The sequence below is a fragment of the Dunckerocampus dactyliophorus genome, chromosome 3 (genome assembly GCF_027744805.1).
Source record: "Dunckerocampus dactyliophorus isolate RoL2022-P2 chromosome 3, RoL_Ddac_1.1, whole genome shotgun sequence".
Taxonomy (NCBI): domain Eukaryota; kingdom Metazoa; phylum Chordata; class Actinopteri; order Syngnathiformes; family Syngnathidae; genus Dunckerocampus; species Dunckerocampus dactyliophorus.
This window is the reverse complement of record NC_072821.1, coordinates 39,287,392-39,302,759: the sequence shown is the minus strand read 5'-3', so window position 1 is coordinate 39,302,759 and position 15,368 is coordinate 39,287,392. Positions and strand designations below refer to the sequence as shown.

At 43.9% G+C, this 15,368-nt stretch overlaps 1 protein-coding gene across 4 annotated transcripts; it reads right to left on the bottom strand.

The window, feature by feature from the left end:
* Positions 1-280: 280 nt before the first annotated feature.
* Positions 281-15,057, bottom strand: LOC129178973 (tryptophan 5-hydroxylase 1-like). 4 transcript variants are annotated; one of them, XM_054771716.1, is made up of 11 exons: positions 14,991-15,057; positions 13,781-13,933; positions 12,407-12,590; positions 12,248-12,345; positions 12,113-12,180; positions 11,838-12,034; positions 11,501-11,636; positions 11,304-11,430; positions 7,171-7,266; positions 2,670-2,803; positions 281-2,585 (listed from the first exon to the last, which is right to left on the bottom strand). In XM_054771716.1, exons 2-11 carry the CDS (start codon positions 13,931-13,933, stop codon positions 2,360-2,362), a joined length of 1,419 nt encoding a protein of 472 aa, XP_054627691.1. In that variant the 5' UTR covers positions 14,991-15,057; the 3' UTR covers positions 281-2,359. The 4 variants fall into 4 exon arrangements, with proteins under 4 accessions (XP_054627691.1, XP_054627694.1, XP_054627692.1 ...); XM_054771719.1 differs by having other exon boundaries at positions 11,501-11,627; XM_054771717.1 differs by having other exon boundaries at positions 14,677-15,037.
* Between the last annotated feature and the right edge of the window lie 311 nt (positions 15,058-15,368).

Here is a 15,368-nt window from a genome sequence, read left to right as displayed (position 1 = left end):
TTTACGTCGACCTCGTTATGAAAACGCTATGTATACGCCCAAAATTAAAAAAAAAACAACTGTCGGCAGTTCAACGTATGCCATCAAAATGATCACGTCAGGCATGTGCTGCCTAAATTGTCAAGGTGTGACAGGGCCCTTAGAAGAAAGACCAAGAAAAAGTGACACTGAAGTGAGAGTTTAGAATGTTTATGTGAATAAAAATATACTGCATAAAGCTTTCCATTGGCCATTATTCTGGTCTTCTTCTCCTCAACAGCATCAACAGCATGATGGTCACTAGACGATATTACATAATAAGCAAGCAAACATTTTTTCTCTTCAAATCAAGCTATTGAGGCGTATTGTACTTTGAATTCCATCAACTTTACTTTATGGTTCATACATGAGCACAGAAATAACACAATAGATGAAAGCTATGTCTTGTTTTTCTATGTGTGGAGAAGCAATCATGCTCACAAAGATTCAAATCCAACCCTAATAGAATAGTACAACAATACGGTAAGCTCCACCAGTGCTTCCTTCCAACATGAACCATATCATCAGTTCATGTGAAGTTTGTTGTTTTCATGAATGAGTAACGACTTACGCCTACTGTACACCCACTACGAGGGTCCATATGTCCCTCCCCCAGCGATGGCCCCATCGTCATCAATCAAAGTAAAGATATGCTATGTTTCAAGAATAAATATGCATGAGAAATCCTGTTAGTAATATAAACTTTGCTCTTTTTTTCCCCATTTTTGCTGTTTTTTTCCAAAATACTATTTTAACTCTGTTCTCCTAATATGAGTTTTATTCATATTCCAACTTTATCCTCCTAAAATTATGACTTTTTCTTCTTACAGAATGACTTTTTTTCTCTTCATATTTGGACGTTATTCTTGTTCCCATAATATTTTGACTTTATTCCTATAATCCATCCATCCATTTTCTATGCTTCTTCTTCTGTGGGTATGCTGGAGCCTATCCCAGCTGACTTGGGGCGACAGGCGGGGTACACCCTGGACTGGTGTCCAGCCAATGGCAGGGCACATATAGACAAACACTCCCATTCATACCTATGGACCATTTAGAGTCTCCAATGAAGCTAACATGCATGTTTTTGGAATGTGGGAGGAAACTGGAGTACCCAGAAACCCCCCCCCCCACACACACACGGGGAGAACATGCAAACTCCACACAGAAATGCCCAAGGGAGAATCCAACCCAGGTCTTCGCATCTCCAGACTGTGACTGTGTGGCCAACATGCTAACCACTAGACCACCTTGCAGCCTATTCCTATAATATTTATTTATTCCCAACCCAATGTTACAAAAAAATACTCTTTTTTTCACCTATATGCTCGTAAAATGATGTTGTTTTCCCCCAATATTACAAGTTTATTCTTGTAAAATTGCGAATTTTTTCATGTTAGAATACAACTTGTTTTGTCTTCATATTTTGATGTTATTCTGGTAAAATTACAGCTTTTTGTCTTTTCAGGTAGTTGTAAATGGTCTTTTTGTGAAATTACTTTACTTCCATAATATTTAGATTTTATTCCCATCATATAACTTCTTCCCCAAAGTAATTTTGCAAAAATGACAACTTTTGTTTTGTTTTGTTTGTTTCCCATAATATTACTGCTTTGAAAAAATATTTATATATTTCAAGCCTTAAGCTACTAAAATGGCTTTTTTTTCTTATATTACAATAGTCTCATAAAATTGTAACTTTTTTCTTATTTTGTCGTAATATTTTGACTTTATCCTCTAACAGTTGCAGCTGTTTTTGCATTTCTTGTGTTTCATTTTCCAACTATTTCAATTTTGTTCTTTATTTTTTTTTGAATAAAATTATGTGTTCGTCTTTTTCTCTTACCGTAATACACTCCTGATCAAAATCTTAAGACCAGTTGAAAAATGTCTAGAATGATCATTTTGCACATTTGGGTCTTAATGAGGTTTTAAGTAGAGCTACAATACGCAAAAACAAGAAGGGGGGGTGAGACAAAAAGCATTTTAGCAACATGCTAATGCTAGACATTTTTCAACTGGTCTTAAGATTTGGATGAGGAGTGTATTACAACTTGTAATATAATATAATATTTAACATGTCAGCATTTTGCTATGAACCTACCGGTACTCTATATAGTTTGGACACCCCTCGCCTAGCCAGACCAAATCAATAGGAAGCAAAGAAAAGGAGTTATCGGTTTGGTCTGCAGCGTAAGAGAGAAAAGAGTTTTAAAAAGCCAAAGCTGACGTGTGTGAATGAATATTATTTGCTTCGAAGATAAAAGGTGTGCTTTCATGGGAGTTCTGCTGGACTTGCAGCAGATGCTGTCTAACGCTGAGCAGATGAAGTGGATTCTAGTTAAGTACGGCTCGCTTTCTCTTTGTCGTCATGTGACAATGCAAGGTCACACGGGTCACGGGAGGACGTGTTGAGGCGGTGCAGAGCGTCTTCCACAGTGTCCAGCTCGTGTCTTATGTCCTTCAGCATGCTGCAGATGCTCCCCATGTCCCTCAGGACGTCCACGCTCTGCGTGTACGGGTCGTAGCGGACTGCGAAGGGGCGACTGATGGTTTTGGCAAACTCCCTGCGCGACACGACATCGTTCAATCACGTGTCACTTGGTTAAGTTCCTGGTTTCCATCATGAAGCACCAAATGAATGCACTCACCTCATCTTGTTCTTGGCTTCTACAAAACTCTCCGAAGAAAAGTAGACGTCCTGGAATGACGTGATGAGGCACTCCTGATTGCAGGTCACGGCAGGGTCAAACGGGACAACGTGAGCCTTGTCCGTCAACGCATGCTGATGACAAAAGTATGTAGAAAACAAATGACACTTCACTAAAAAACAAATAATAGAGCACATCATCAGCATCTTAGTCCTTATGCGCACTTTCAGGGCTTGGTGAGCCCTCTAGTGGCCAACCTTGGTACTGCACACGTGACCAACGTGCTCTGGCTACAGTACGCATGAGCTCCCTTCCGAGGTGAGTCGGGTTGCAGTGCACCTCACAACTTCTATCTAAATCAGCCGTGTCCAAAGTGTGGCCCACAGCACATTGTAAAGATAGAATTTACCAAAAAAACAAATAAAAAAAAATAAAGTCAATCATTTTATAAGAGGAAAAACTAATCTGAAGTGAAAAAGTCCACATTTTACAGGACTCATGTAATATGATGAGGAAAAATAACATTTTTAGAGCATAAAAATGACATATTAAAGAAAAATGACTTGTTTTACGTCATGAAATGAGAAAGAAAACAAGAAGTTGTGAAGTGGGAGTGATATCGGAAATGTGAAATAGGAAAAGGGAGTGATATCGGAAGTGAGAAATAGGAAGTGGGAGTGATATCGGAAGTGAGAAATAGGAAGACGGAGTGATATCAGAAGTGAGAAGTAGGGAGATGGAGTGATATCAGAAGTGTGAAATAGGAAGATGTAGTGATATTGGAAGTGTTAAATATGTAGAGGGAGTGATATCAGAAGTGTAAAAATAGGAAGAGGGAGTGATATCAGAAGTGAGAAATAGGAAGACGGAGTGATATCAGAAGTGAGAAATAGGGAGACGGAGTGATATTGGAAGTGAGAAATAGGAAGAGGGAGTGATATCGGAAGTGAGAAATAGGAAGACTGAGCGAGCGAGAAATAGGAAGATAGAGTGATATCAGAAGTGAGACCTAGGAAGACGGAGTGGTATCAGAAGTGAGAAATAGGGAGACGGAGTGATATCGGAAGTGTGAAATAGGAAGAGGAAGTGATATCGGAAGTGAGAAATAAGAAGAGGGAGTGATATCGGAAGTGAGAAATAGGAAGACGGAGTGATATCAGAAGTGTGAAATAGGAAGACAGAGTGATATCGGAAGTGAGAAGTAGGAAGACGGAGTGATATCGGAAGTGAGAAATAGGAAGACAGAGTGATATCGAAGTGTAAAAATAGGAAGAGGGAGTGATATCAGAAAGTATGAAATAGGAAGAGGGAGTGATATCAGAAGTGTCCATTCCATTCCATTCCATTTTCCTCCGCTTATCCGGGTCCGGGTCGCGGGGGCAGCAGTCTCAGTAGGGAAGCCCAGACTTCCCGGTCCCCGACCACCTCCTCCAGCTCCACCGGGAGGACACCGAGGCGTTCCCAGGCCAGCTGTGAGACATAATCCCTCCAGCGTGTCCTAGGTCTTCCCCGGGGCCTTCTCCCGGCTGGGCATGCCCGAAACACCTCACCAGGGAGGCGTCCGGGAGGCATCCGGACTAGATGCCCGAGCCACCTCAGCTGGCTCCTCTCGATGTGAAGGAGCAGCGGCTCTACTCTGAGCTCCTCTCGGATAACCGAGCTCCTCACCCTGTCTCTTAGGGTGAGTCCCGCTACCCTACGAAGAAAACTCATTTCAGCTGCTTGTATCCGCGATCTCGTTCTTTCGGTCATGACCCAAAGCTCATGACCATAGGTGAGGGTGGGAACATAGATCGATCGGTAAATTGAGAGCTTTGCCTTCCGGCTCAGCTCTCTCTTCACCACGACGGTCCGGTACAGCGACCGCATTACTGCAGCCACTGCGCCGATCCGCCTATCGACCTCACGCTCCAACCTTCCCTCACTCGTGAACAAGACCCCGAGATACTTGAACTCCTCCACCTGGGGCAGGACCTCATTCCCAACCCGGAGGGAGCAATCCACCCTTTTCCGACTGAGAACCATGGCCTCGGATTTGGAGGTGCTGAGTCTCATCCCAGAAGCTTCACACTCAGATGCAAACCGTCCCAGTAAACGCTGCAGGTCACAGCTCGATGAGGCCATCAGGACCACATCGTCTGCAAATAGCAGAGATGAGATCCTAGTGCCCCCGAACTGGACTCCCTCGACACCTTGGCTGCGCCTAGAAATTCTGTCCATGAAAATTATGAACAGAATCGGTGACAAAGGGCAGCCTTGGCGGAGGCCAACGTTCACCGGAAAAAGGCTTGACTTACTACTGGCAATGCGAACCAGGCTCCTGCTCCGGTTGTACAAGGACTGAATGGCACGTAGTAGCGCGCCACCAATCCCATACTCCCGGAGCACCCCCCACAGGACACCGCGAGGGACACGGTCGAATGCCTTTTCCAGGTCCACAAAGCACATGTAGACCGGTTGGGCAAACTCCCAAGTACCCTCCAGGACCCTTGCAAGGGTGTAGAGCTGGTCCAGTGTTCCGCGACCAGGACGAAAACCACATTGCACCTCCTGTAGCCGAGGTTCGATTAACGGTCGTACCCTTCTCTCCAGCACCCTGGAATAGACTTTCCCAGGGAGGCTGAGGAGTGTGATCCCCCTATAGTTGGAACACACCCTCCGGTCACCCTTCTTGAAAAGGGGGACCACCACCCCAGTCTGCCAATCCAGAGGTACTGTTCCCGACTTCCACGCAATGTTGAAGAGACGTGTCAGCCAAGACAGTCCCGCAACATCCAAAGCCTTGAGGAATTCAGGGCGAAACTCGTCCACCCCCGGAGCTTTGCCACTGGGGAGCATTTTGACTACCCCAGATACCTCAGCCACGGTGATGGAACTGTCCGCGTTCGTATCCTCAGTCTCTGCTTCCTCTAGGGAAGGTATGTCAGTGGGATTGAGAAGGGCCTCAAAGTATTCCTTCCACCGCCCAACTATATCCTCAGTCGAGGTCAGCAGGCTCCCGTCCCCACTGTAAACAGTGTGGACCGGGCACTGCTTCCCCTTTCTGAGGCGCCGGACGGTTTGCCAGAACCTCTTCGAGGCCGACCGAAAGTCGTGTTCCATGGCCTCACCGAACTCCTCCCACACCCGAGTTTTTGCCTCGATCACCGCCGAAGCCGCGTGCCGCTTGGCCTGCCGGTACCCGTCAGCTGCTTCAGGAGTCCCACAAGCCATCCATGCTCGATAGGACTCCTTCTTCAGCTTGACGGCAGCCCTGACCTCTGGTGTCCACCATCGGGTTCGGGGCTTGCCGCCACGACTGGCACCGACCACCTTGCGGCCGCAGCTCCGATATCAGAAGTGTGATACAGGAAATTGAGTGATATCGGAAGTGTGATACGGGATGAGGCAGCGATGTCGGAAGTGTGATACAGGACCAGGGAGTAGTATCGGAAGTGTGATACGGGACAAGGGAGTGATATTGGAAGTGTGATACAGGACGAGGGAGTGATATCAGAGGTGTGATACAGTGAGGGTGTAAAGTGTCTTTCATATGAATTCCTGCGTCATTTGTCTTTATGTTGGCATACGGCTAGCCTATAAGAGCAGTGTACAGCAGGGGTCACCAACGTGGTAGCCCCCACGACCACATGAGGTGCCCGCAAGCCTGCTTTTCATTCAGGTTTCCAGTTAATAATGACAGACAGTAGAAAGAAATGCATTGTGAAATACAACATGTGAGTTGTGGACACCAGCATTTTGTTCATGTTCTGGTAAAACAACTCATATTCGCTTTGTTTGGGTTTAAAATACGCTCTGAAAATAAATGTTACAAAAATGAGTAGCTCTTGGCCATTTTCATTTTGTAAAAGTAGCTCTCACAAGGAAAAAGGCTGGTTTACAGTATGTGTAGTCAAGAGGTGATACTGTATAGGAGAGGACTGTGAAAATGTAGTTGCATACTAAATTGAAATACTGAGTTTAAAAAAATGTGCTATTAGTTTACTTGCCTGGCTCCATCCATCCATTTTTTCCACTTATCCCAGTAGGGAAGTCTAGACTTCCCAGTGCCCAGCCACCTCACATCCTCAGCTAGACCAGCTGGGATATCAAATATCAAAGTGGTAAACTTGCTTTCTTTCATTTTTCATTATGTGGCCTTACTGGGAAAAGTTTGGACAACCCTGATTTAGATGCTAAATATTTTAGACTAGTGTGTCCCACCTCATCATTGATCAAGAACTCATGGAGGCCAAACATCTTCTAAGATATCCTGAACAGTCCAGGTACCACTACATTCACTAGAAAGGATAAAAGTGACATCCTTCCTCATGACTACGCAATCTTCCACCACCATCACCATGACATCATAACACAAGAACCATCTGTCTTGGATGTCACATTAAGTAAAAAAATATCTACCAGACCCAACAATACCAAAGATGAAACACCAGGACGTCTGTCATGAAACACAGTGTCACGTGTCCTGACGTGTTCAAAGTCTGAGGAGTTTATTATCCACCTTGAGCTCGCTGATGGACGACAGCAGTCCTGCACCGTAGACCCGCAGTCTACCGTCCTGCTTGCAAAGTCCAAACTCCACTGTGAAGAAGTAACACTGAAACACAGCACAAGCATCACAATCATCTCACAACGTCATATTATGTACCTATATGATAATCTTCTCATACTATCATACCACAGTGGTGTGAAAAAGTAATGGCCCCCTAAGGACCCTGTCACACCTTGATGATTTGATTTGATTTTTTGATTTGAAACATTTATTTCATTCAAGGGAGAAGAAAACAAACAAACAAACAATATTAAAACAATATAAGATAAAACCAAACACTCTTTAAACCAGAATGAAAGGGAGCAGAAAGAAGACAAGTCTTATTATCTCTGCCCCTTTTTCAGCCACAAACAAAGTCATATTTAAAAACAACAATATAAACAATTAGGCATGATTTAGGCGGCGCATGCCTGATGTGATCATTTTGATGGCATACGTTGAACTTCCGACAGTTTTTTTTTTCAATTTTGGGAGTATACATAGCGTATTCATAACGAGGTGGACGAAACATGACGTATTAGTAACTTATATAGAACGTTTCTCTAACGTATAGACAACTTATATCAACGAATCCGTAGCGTGTTGCCGGTGTTCACAATTTATGCCCAACGGCCAGCGCCTGTCACACCTTGACGATTTGGCCAGTTTACGCCAACGTATGAAAAATTTGGCCAATACGCTGGTGTACGTTGAATAAGTTATGGGTAAGTTTTGTATATGTTAACAGCACGCGGAAGCACGCCGGCATACGTCGTAGTACGTCTAAGTCGTCCAAAAATGTTGTGCCTGCATAAAACGTTTCGACGTATGTCAACGTATGATTCATACGTCACGCATCCGCGGGCAATAAGTTATGCGATCGATGACACCCGTTCACACACGTTATTTGTAAGTTACACACAAGTCATAATACGTCAACATACATTAAGACAAAACTGTCTTCTTGGCAAGCTTTGGCTGAGAGAAGATGGAGACTGTTGTGTTTGCATTAGCAGATAAGCTAGCAGCTTGACTATGGAATCACAGGAGTGCCAAAATTAAAAGGGAATACGTGTGGAAATACTAAGAAAATCAATAATACAAAAATATGCAAATGTGGAAATACAAAGAGAATCAATAATAAAAATTTAGTAATGACAAAGACAAAACAGGAAAAGCGACGCCAAAATGGAAAAAACAAAGACAATGCAGAAATCATTCTTTTGTTGTTGTCTTTACTAAATGCAATGACAAAACGCAAGTGGAAAAGACAAATACAAAACAGGAAAAACAACGGCGAATTGGAAAAAACAAAGACAATACAGAATAACAATGAAAAAATGGAAAAAGAATATGACTACATTTGTATATATTTTTTTATTATTGTTTCTCTTTGTATTTCCACACGTATTCCCTTTTAATTTTGGCACTCCTGTGATTCGATACTTAACCAGTATGAACCACTGATCTGTATAATATATCTGGATAGCTCATACGTCGCACGCCGCAGTGCAAGCCGCTGAAGCCAAAGAGACGCCATCTTACTACTCACATGTCGTACGTAGCAGACTACATTGGCACAGCGTACATAGTGTACAAAGCAGATGAAGAGGCTCGCAGAACATCTATATTTGACATTAAAAAGCGGGGAGATTCAACCTTTGTCCCTTAAAAAACGTTTGATACGTTATTCTCTATCTTTTGGTTATATTAAATATACTTTTTCCCCTTCCAATTTTCATTACCTTTGGGACAAAATTCTACTGTGCACCCTGGCTCAGCACTCCCCTATAGCAATGATAGTTTTACTCCTCTAGAAAGAGATTTTCATTTGAACTGCATATCCCATCCCTTTTTTCCACTAAAATCCATGGTCATCATCCTTTACTTTTTATTCTTACTTTCATACAATTCACTATGCTCTCGTCTGTACAAAATATGAATCATAAAAGAGACAAGTTTTAAAATCATTTCACATTTTGCTGATTTTTTTTATTTTTTTGTTTGTGTTATGAAATAGAAATAACCTCTTTTCTGATATAGAAATATATTTTAACAAAAACCACAGGAATTAAATGTAATATAATATGTAATAATATATCAACATTGTCTCCATATGGGGGTTTATTTTAAATTTGGGTTAAAAAAAAACAAAAAAAAACCCTATTTTTTTATATTTGCAAGCAACCGCAAATGATTTAGTAGTCTAGTGGTGGTTGTTTGTTTACATATCCCCCACGGCCCCCCATGTAAAGCCGTTATGACTCATGTATGGTATGATATCAACAGAATTTTTAAAAATGATCATACCCGAGTCCTGATGACTAAGCTCAAGCACACCTGTTGTGCAAGGTTAGTCTGAAGACTAACCTTGCATTTAGTGTGAGTGAGTAACAAACTAACCCTAACCCTAACCCAACTCACAAGTTCTCACATCAGTCATTGTCTGAGAAGTGTTTCTTGCGAGTGGCAATATGGCGGCCGTGTGGCTTCACAAGTCATTGACCAATGAGCTATCCAGATTTATTAGTACAGATCAGTGGGGTCCGGTACTAACACAGTACTAGCAGTGCATCAAACCTAACGCTAACTTGGACAGTAACATGCTGTATCTCTCCATTCTTTTTGAATGTAAATACTCCTATGCACTTTATGTTGACGTGATCAGTAATGCTTGATTACAACGTGCATTGTTTCTCTCAGACAAACCGCAAAAAAATAAAAAATAAATGTTAGTTCCATTCCCAGTGTCACAGTGCTCTCTACTGGTCAAGCTAAGATAGTTTTGTCTCAAGGTATGTTGACGTATTACGACTTGTGTGTAACTTACAAATAACGTGTGTGAACGGGTGTCAACGATCGCATAACTTATTGCCCGCCGATGCGGGATGTATGACTCATACGTTGACATACGTTGAAAGGTTTTATGCAGGCACAAAATTTTTGGACGACTTAGACGTACTACGACGTATGCCGGCGTGCTTCCGTGTGCTGTTAACATATACAAAACTTACACATAACTTATTCCATGTAAGCCAGCGTATTGGCCAAATTTTTCATACGTTGGTGTAAACTGGTTAAATCGTCAAGGTGTGACAGGGCCTTAAAGCTAATAACTGGTTGCCCCCCCCCCCTTAGCAGCAACAACTGTTATCAACTTGCAATGAGTCTCTTCCAGCGCTGTGGAGGAAGTTTGCAGAATTGTTATCATTCAGCCACATTGGAGGCTGTGCCTTTTGAAGGTCATACCACAGCATCTCAATAGGATTCAGGTCAGTACTTAGACTAGGCCACTCCAATGTCTTCAGCCATTCAGAGGTGGGCTTGCTGGTGTATTTTGGATCATTGTCCTGCTGCAGAATCCAAGTTGCTTTCAGCAACAGATGGCTGGACATTCTCATGGTTCCATTTACCACAGCAAGTCTTCCAGGTCCTAAAGACCATCACACCATCACCACCATATTTTACTGTTGCTATGATGTTCTATTACACCAGATGTATTGGGACACACACCTTCCAAAAAGTTCAACTTTTGAGTATTTTCCCAAAGGTCTTGGGGATCATCAAGGTGTTTTTGAGCCTTAATGTTGTTTTTCTTCAGCAGTGGTTTTGGTCTTGGAACTCTGCCATGCAGGCCATTTTTGCCCAGTGTCTTTCTTATGGTGGAGTCATGAACACTGACCTTAACTGAGGCAAGTGAGTTGGAAGTTGTTGTGGGGTCTTTTGTGACCACTGTGACTGGCTGGAGTCCAAAAGCTTTAGAAGTGTTTTTTAAACTTTTCCACACTGATAGACCTCAATTCATTCAGTTAAGTTATGTTTTAAGTTATGTTTTAACGGCGGTGGGGCAATTACTTTTTCACACAGGTCCATGTAGCTTTGGATTGTTTTTTTTCCCTTAATAAAAAGTTTCATTTAAAAAGTGCATTTTCTGTTGAGTTGTGTTGTCACTGACTAATATTTACATTTGTGTGATGATCAGAAACATTTAAGTGTGCCAAACACGAAAAAAATAAGAAATCAGGAAGGGGGGAAACACTTTTCCACACCAGTGTATTTACAATACCTATATGATGATCACATGCGTGTTTGTGTTTTCTCACAGTGGCTAATTTCTTCACGGCGTCGTCTGAAGCTCCCAGGGACGCCAGTCCGAGCTCCTGAGAGAACTGAGCGTAGCTGGGCTCGGCCAGCATGGGGATGTGACCCAGCAGCTCGTGGCAGGTGTCCCTGCGTGGAGGACGGCGACATGTGACGCAGGGAGACACGACAATGATGATGATGACGTGTGCTCACTCACGGTTCGGGTGTGTAGAAGGGGTCTGAGCTGTGCCGGATGTACTGAGTACAGAAGAAGACTCTGAAGGCCAGACCTGCTAGGAAGTCCCTGGGTGACAGGTATCCTGCTACGGGCCTGATGGTGAAGCCTGTGCGTGCTATGCTCACACACACACACACACACACACACACACACACACACACACACACACGTGTATTGGTGTACACAGTCTAAGCTAGCTTGGCTATTGTGTTGTTGGAACATCTCTGCTACCACAGATGGCGCCATACAGCCTAAGTGGGATCTATGATGTGGGTGCAGGCGTCACCCTGAAGGTGATATAAAAGGGATGGAGCACCTTTGAGGAAGCGTGAAATGTCCTCCAGCTGAGGGATGTTGTCCTCCTTGTAGTGGCACTGTTCCACCAGCACGGGGATGTTCTTTAGGTATTCCTTGCAGGCGTGGGTGGGGTACAGCTTGTTGAGTTCCCGATACACCCGAGTCCACGTCTGCACCTCCTCAGCCGTGAAGTCCACGTGAGGGATGGGATCACCGCTGGTGGACACGGATGTCATAGCACTGGCGTATTTGCAGGTTTCTTCAAATCGACATTGAACGTAACAAGGAACGTACTGTTTGTAGTTCATGGCCAAATCTGCAAAGTATTTCCTTCTTTGACGGTAAACATCGTCTTTGAATCCCTGCCGGAACAGCACATGTTTAAACATTCTGAAGAACATTTGTGAGTTCCATCAAAGAGCAACAAACCGGATGATCGGCGTCCAGCTCTGATCCGTACATCAGAACCTGTTTGCAGAGATCCAAGTCTGAGATCTTCTTGGGAAACCATGGAACGCCTGGCACATCTGAAACAACGTGTCATGACACCTGTACAAAACGTTCTCCCTGGTGCACGGTGCAGCCTACCGTCATCAGGGTGGGTGGAGTCAACAAACGGCGTCACTTCAACGACGTCCGTGTGCTTGTGGAGCAGCTGAGTCAGCTCTCTGAGCTGCTGCTGGTCGCTGTCGCAATCCACAAAGATCTCAAATTCACAATCCTTTCCTTTGGACTTGCGGGACTCGATATGAAGCAGGTTGATGTGTTTTTCCTGCGGAGTTACCAACACAGCTGATGAGAACATATTAAGTCTTTCATCACTATGGCACACAACAAAAGGCTACAGTGCAGTTTAACTGTATGGGGGGGGTTCTAGTGTTAACATGTCAGTCTCTATTATCCATCCATCCATCCAACTTCTACCGCTTATCCCAGGTTGGGTCGCGGGGGCACCAGCCTAAGCAGGGAAGGCCAGGCTTCCCTCTCCCTGGCGGATCCCAAGGCGTTCCCAGGCTAGTTGAGAGACATAGTCTCTCCAACGTGCCTTTGGGCTCAGCTCCCTCTTCACCACAATGGACCGATGCAGAGTCCGCATCACTGCAGACGCCGCACCAATCTGCCTGTCCATCTCACGTTCCATCCTTCTCTCACTCGTGACCAAGACCCTGAGGTACTAATCGCTTCCCTGACCCCCTGGAGATGGCACGCCATGCTTTTCTGGGCAAGACCCATGGACGTGGACCTGGAGGTGCTGATTCTTATCCCATACTCGGCTGCGAACCGATCCAGTGAGAGTTGCAGATCACAGCCCGATGAAGCCAGCAGGACCACATCATCTGCAAATAGCAGAGACCCAGTCCTGCAGCCACCAAACCAGAACCCCTCAACACCCTGGCTGCACCTAGAAATTCTGTCCATAAAAGTAAGGAACAGCCTCTATTATGTCTTATTTTCTCCTATCATGTCTACTATATTGGGTAATAGGCGTGTAAAGGTGACTATAGGGGTGTTATGTCATGTCTAGAGGACTCTAATCATGTTAAAAGCATATTTAGAAGGTGGTAAACAGTTTTTCTATGTCTTATTATGTCTACTATATTGGGTAATAGGAGCGTAAATGTGACTATAGTGGTGTTATATCATGTGTAATCATGTTAAAAGCATATTTAGAAGGTGGTAAACAGGTTTTCTATGCTGTAAGTATATTAATAAATAAGGAATGCTATAGTTGACGTATCACGGTGGGGTAAGGAAGCAGTGAAATGGTGTGAAGGAGGCATTACTGTAGAACCTGAGTGAAGTTCCTGTAGTTACTGTAGAGCATCACAAACATGCTCAATGGGCAACTCAGTTAAACTGCACATATTGGAGTGGCCTTTTATTGTGGCCAAGCTAAGGTGGTGTAGTATTGTGTTATAGTGTTTGTGTTTAGAGTAAAGCATTGTCCAGGGAAACGCCCACCTGGAATATCTTGAGCACCTTGGCCAGACCACCTGTTTGGTTTTTTAAAGAAAAGACAATCATGGCTCCGCCTCCCTCAGAGCACACGGCCCTTCCATTGGACACACTCTTGCCGTCTTGCTGACTTTGGCTTGGGTTTGTCACTTTGTCCATCTGTGGAGTGATGGTATGGCGACATGTGAAAAGATACAAGTGTAGATGCAAGTATTGCATATATATATATGCATATATAATACCACTTGGTCACGCCTGTAATCAATGACCTACCCGAACCTTTTAAGTATGGCAGCAGTAATCAGCAGTTGCCAGATTGTACCTCCAGCTTCACCTGCTCACTGCTCAGCCCGGCTCCTTTTCTCGACCTGCACCCCTGCTTTCTGGCTTTTAGTATTCGTGTTAGTGAGCAGTATTTCCCGCTCTGTACCTCCAGCGGCTACCCGTGTTTTTTGTGCTAAGCTACAGTACATTGTCTCATGCTAGGCTTATCCTGCAGTGTTTTTTCGTTCCTCGTGTTTGTCATTTTTTTCCTGACAGCCTTTGCTGACAGTGTTTTTGGCTTTTGTACTTTTGGACTCATTCGTGTGTTGCTTATCCTGTTACGTCCAGGTGAGGACATCCTTGGTTCTATTAAATATATTTGTTACTTCACGGACTGTGTTTCTCTGCGCTGGGATCCACACATACGCATTGGCTTGCGCCAGACGTGACAGCTTATAAAGGTGTGGTGACTTGGAAGCCGTGTCTGGTTTTGTCAACACTGCTGGCTTTTTTGTGGTGTAGATAAAAGAGGTTTACATAAACCGCTAAGCTGCAGGGTCCATCGCTGCTGTTTAATCTGCAAACTCAGTGACATCGCTCAAAATAAATAAAATAAATACGCATTTACATTTTCTTACCTTGACAGGACAAATGGAGTCCTCGTGAAAGGGTTGGATTCACTTCAATCGCTCAATTTTCATCACCACTCTTACACGCTGACATACTTTTCTGCTTTAACCTAAAAAACTTCTTTATTTTCACTCGCTGTCACAACAAAAGCATGAAAAGTTAAATAGGTTGGATGAGCGACTGTTGAGATAACTTGACCGTGACGCAACTTTAAAAATCTCTGAAAACAAAGACATCATCTAAAGTTCCACGCAGCACATCATTTTACTTTTTTTATCGGTCACTGAACGCATCTTCACCTAAGAACATGTCTGCTACTTACGATGTGCTTGATCTTCTCCTTCAGCAAAGGTCTTCACCTGCTGCTCCTCCTTGACGCTCCTCTGAGGAATGATGGCAAGCCTCGTCCGGCTGCTGCTGAAGCTTATATAGAGAGGGTGGGTGTGTGCACGGCACTCTGACTCAACGTGACTGAGGCATGGTCATAAGAGTAAAGTCACATTTTGGGAGGTCATTCATGATAACATTATCGGGACACTCATCAGTGGGAGGTGTGGATGATTTGGGTGGTGCACCCTCATGATGAAACCTTCACGTCAGCCTGCTTGAAGAAAGTTGTCATGAGCGTGCGCCGTCATGAGTGGCCGCACCATTCTTGTTCATGAGGTGAAAAATGGATTGGGCGTACTTGACCAGGAAG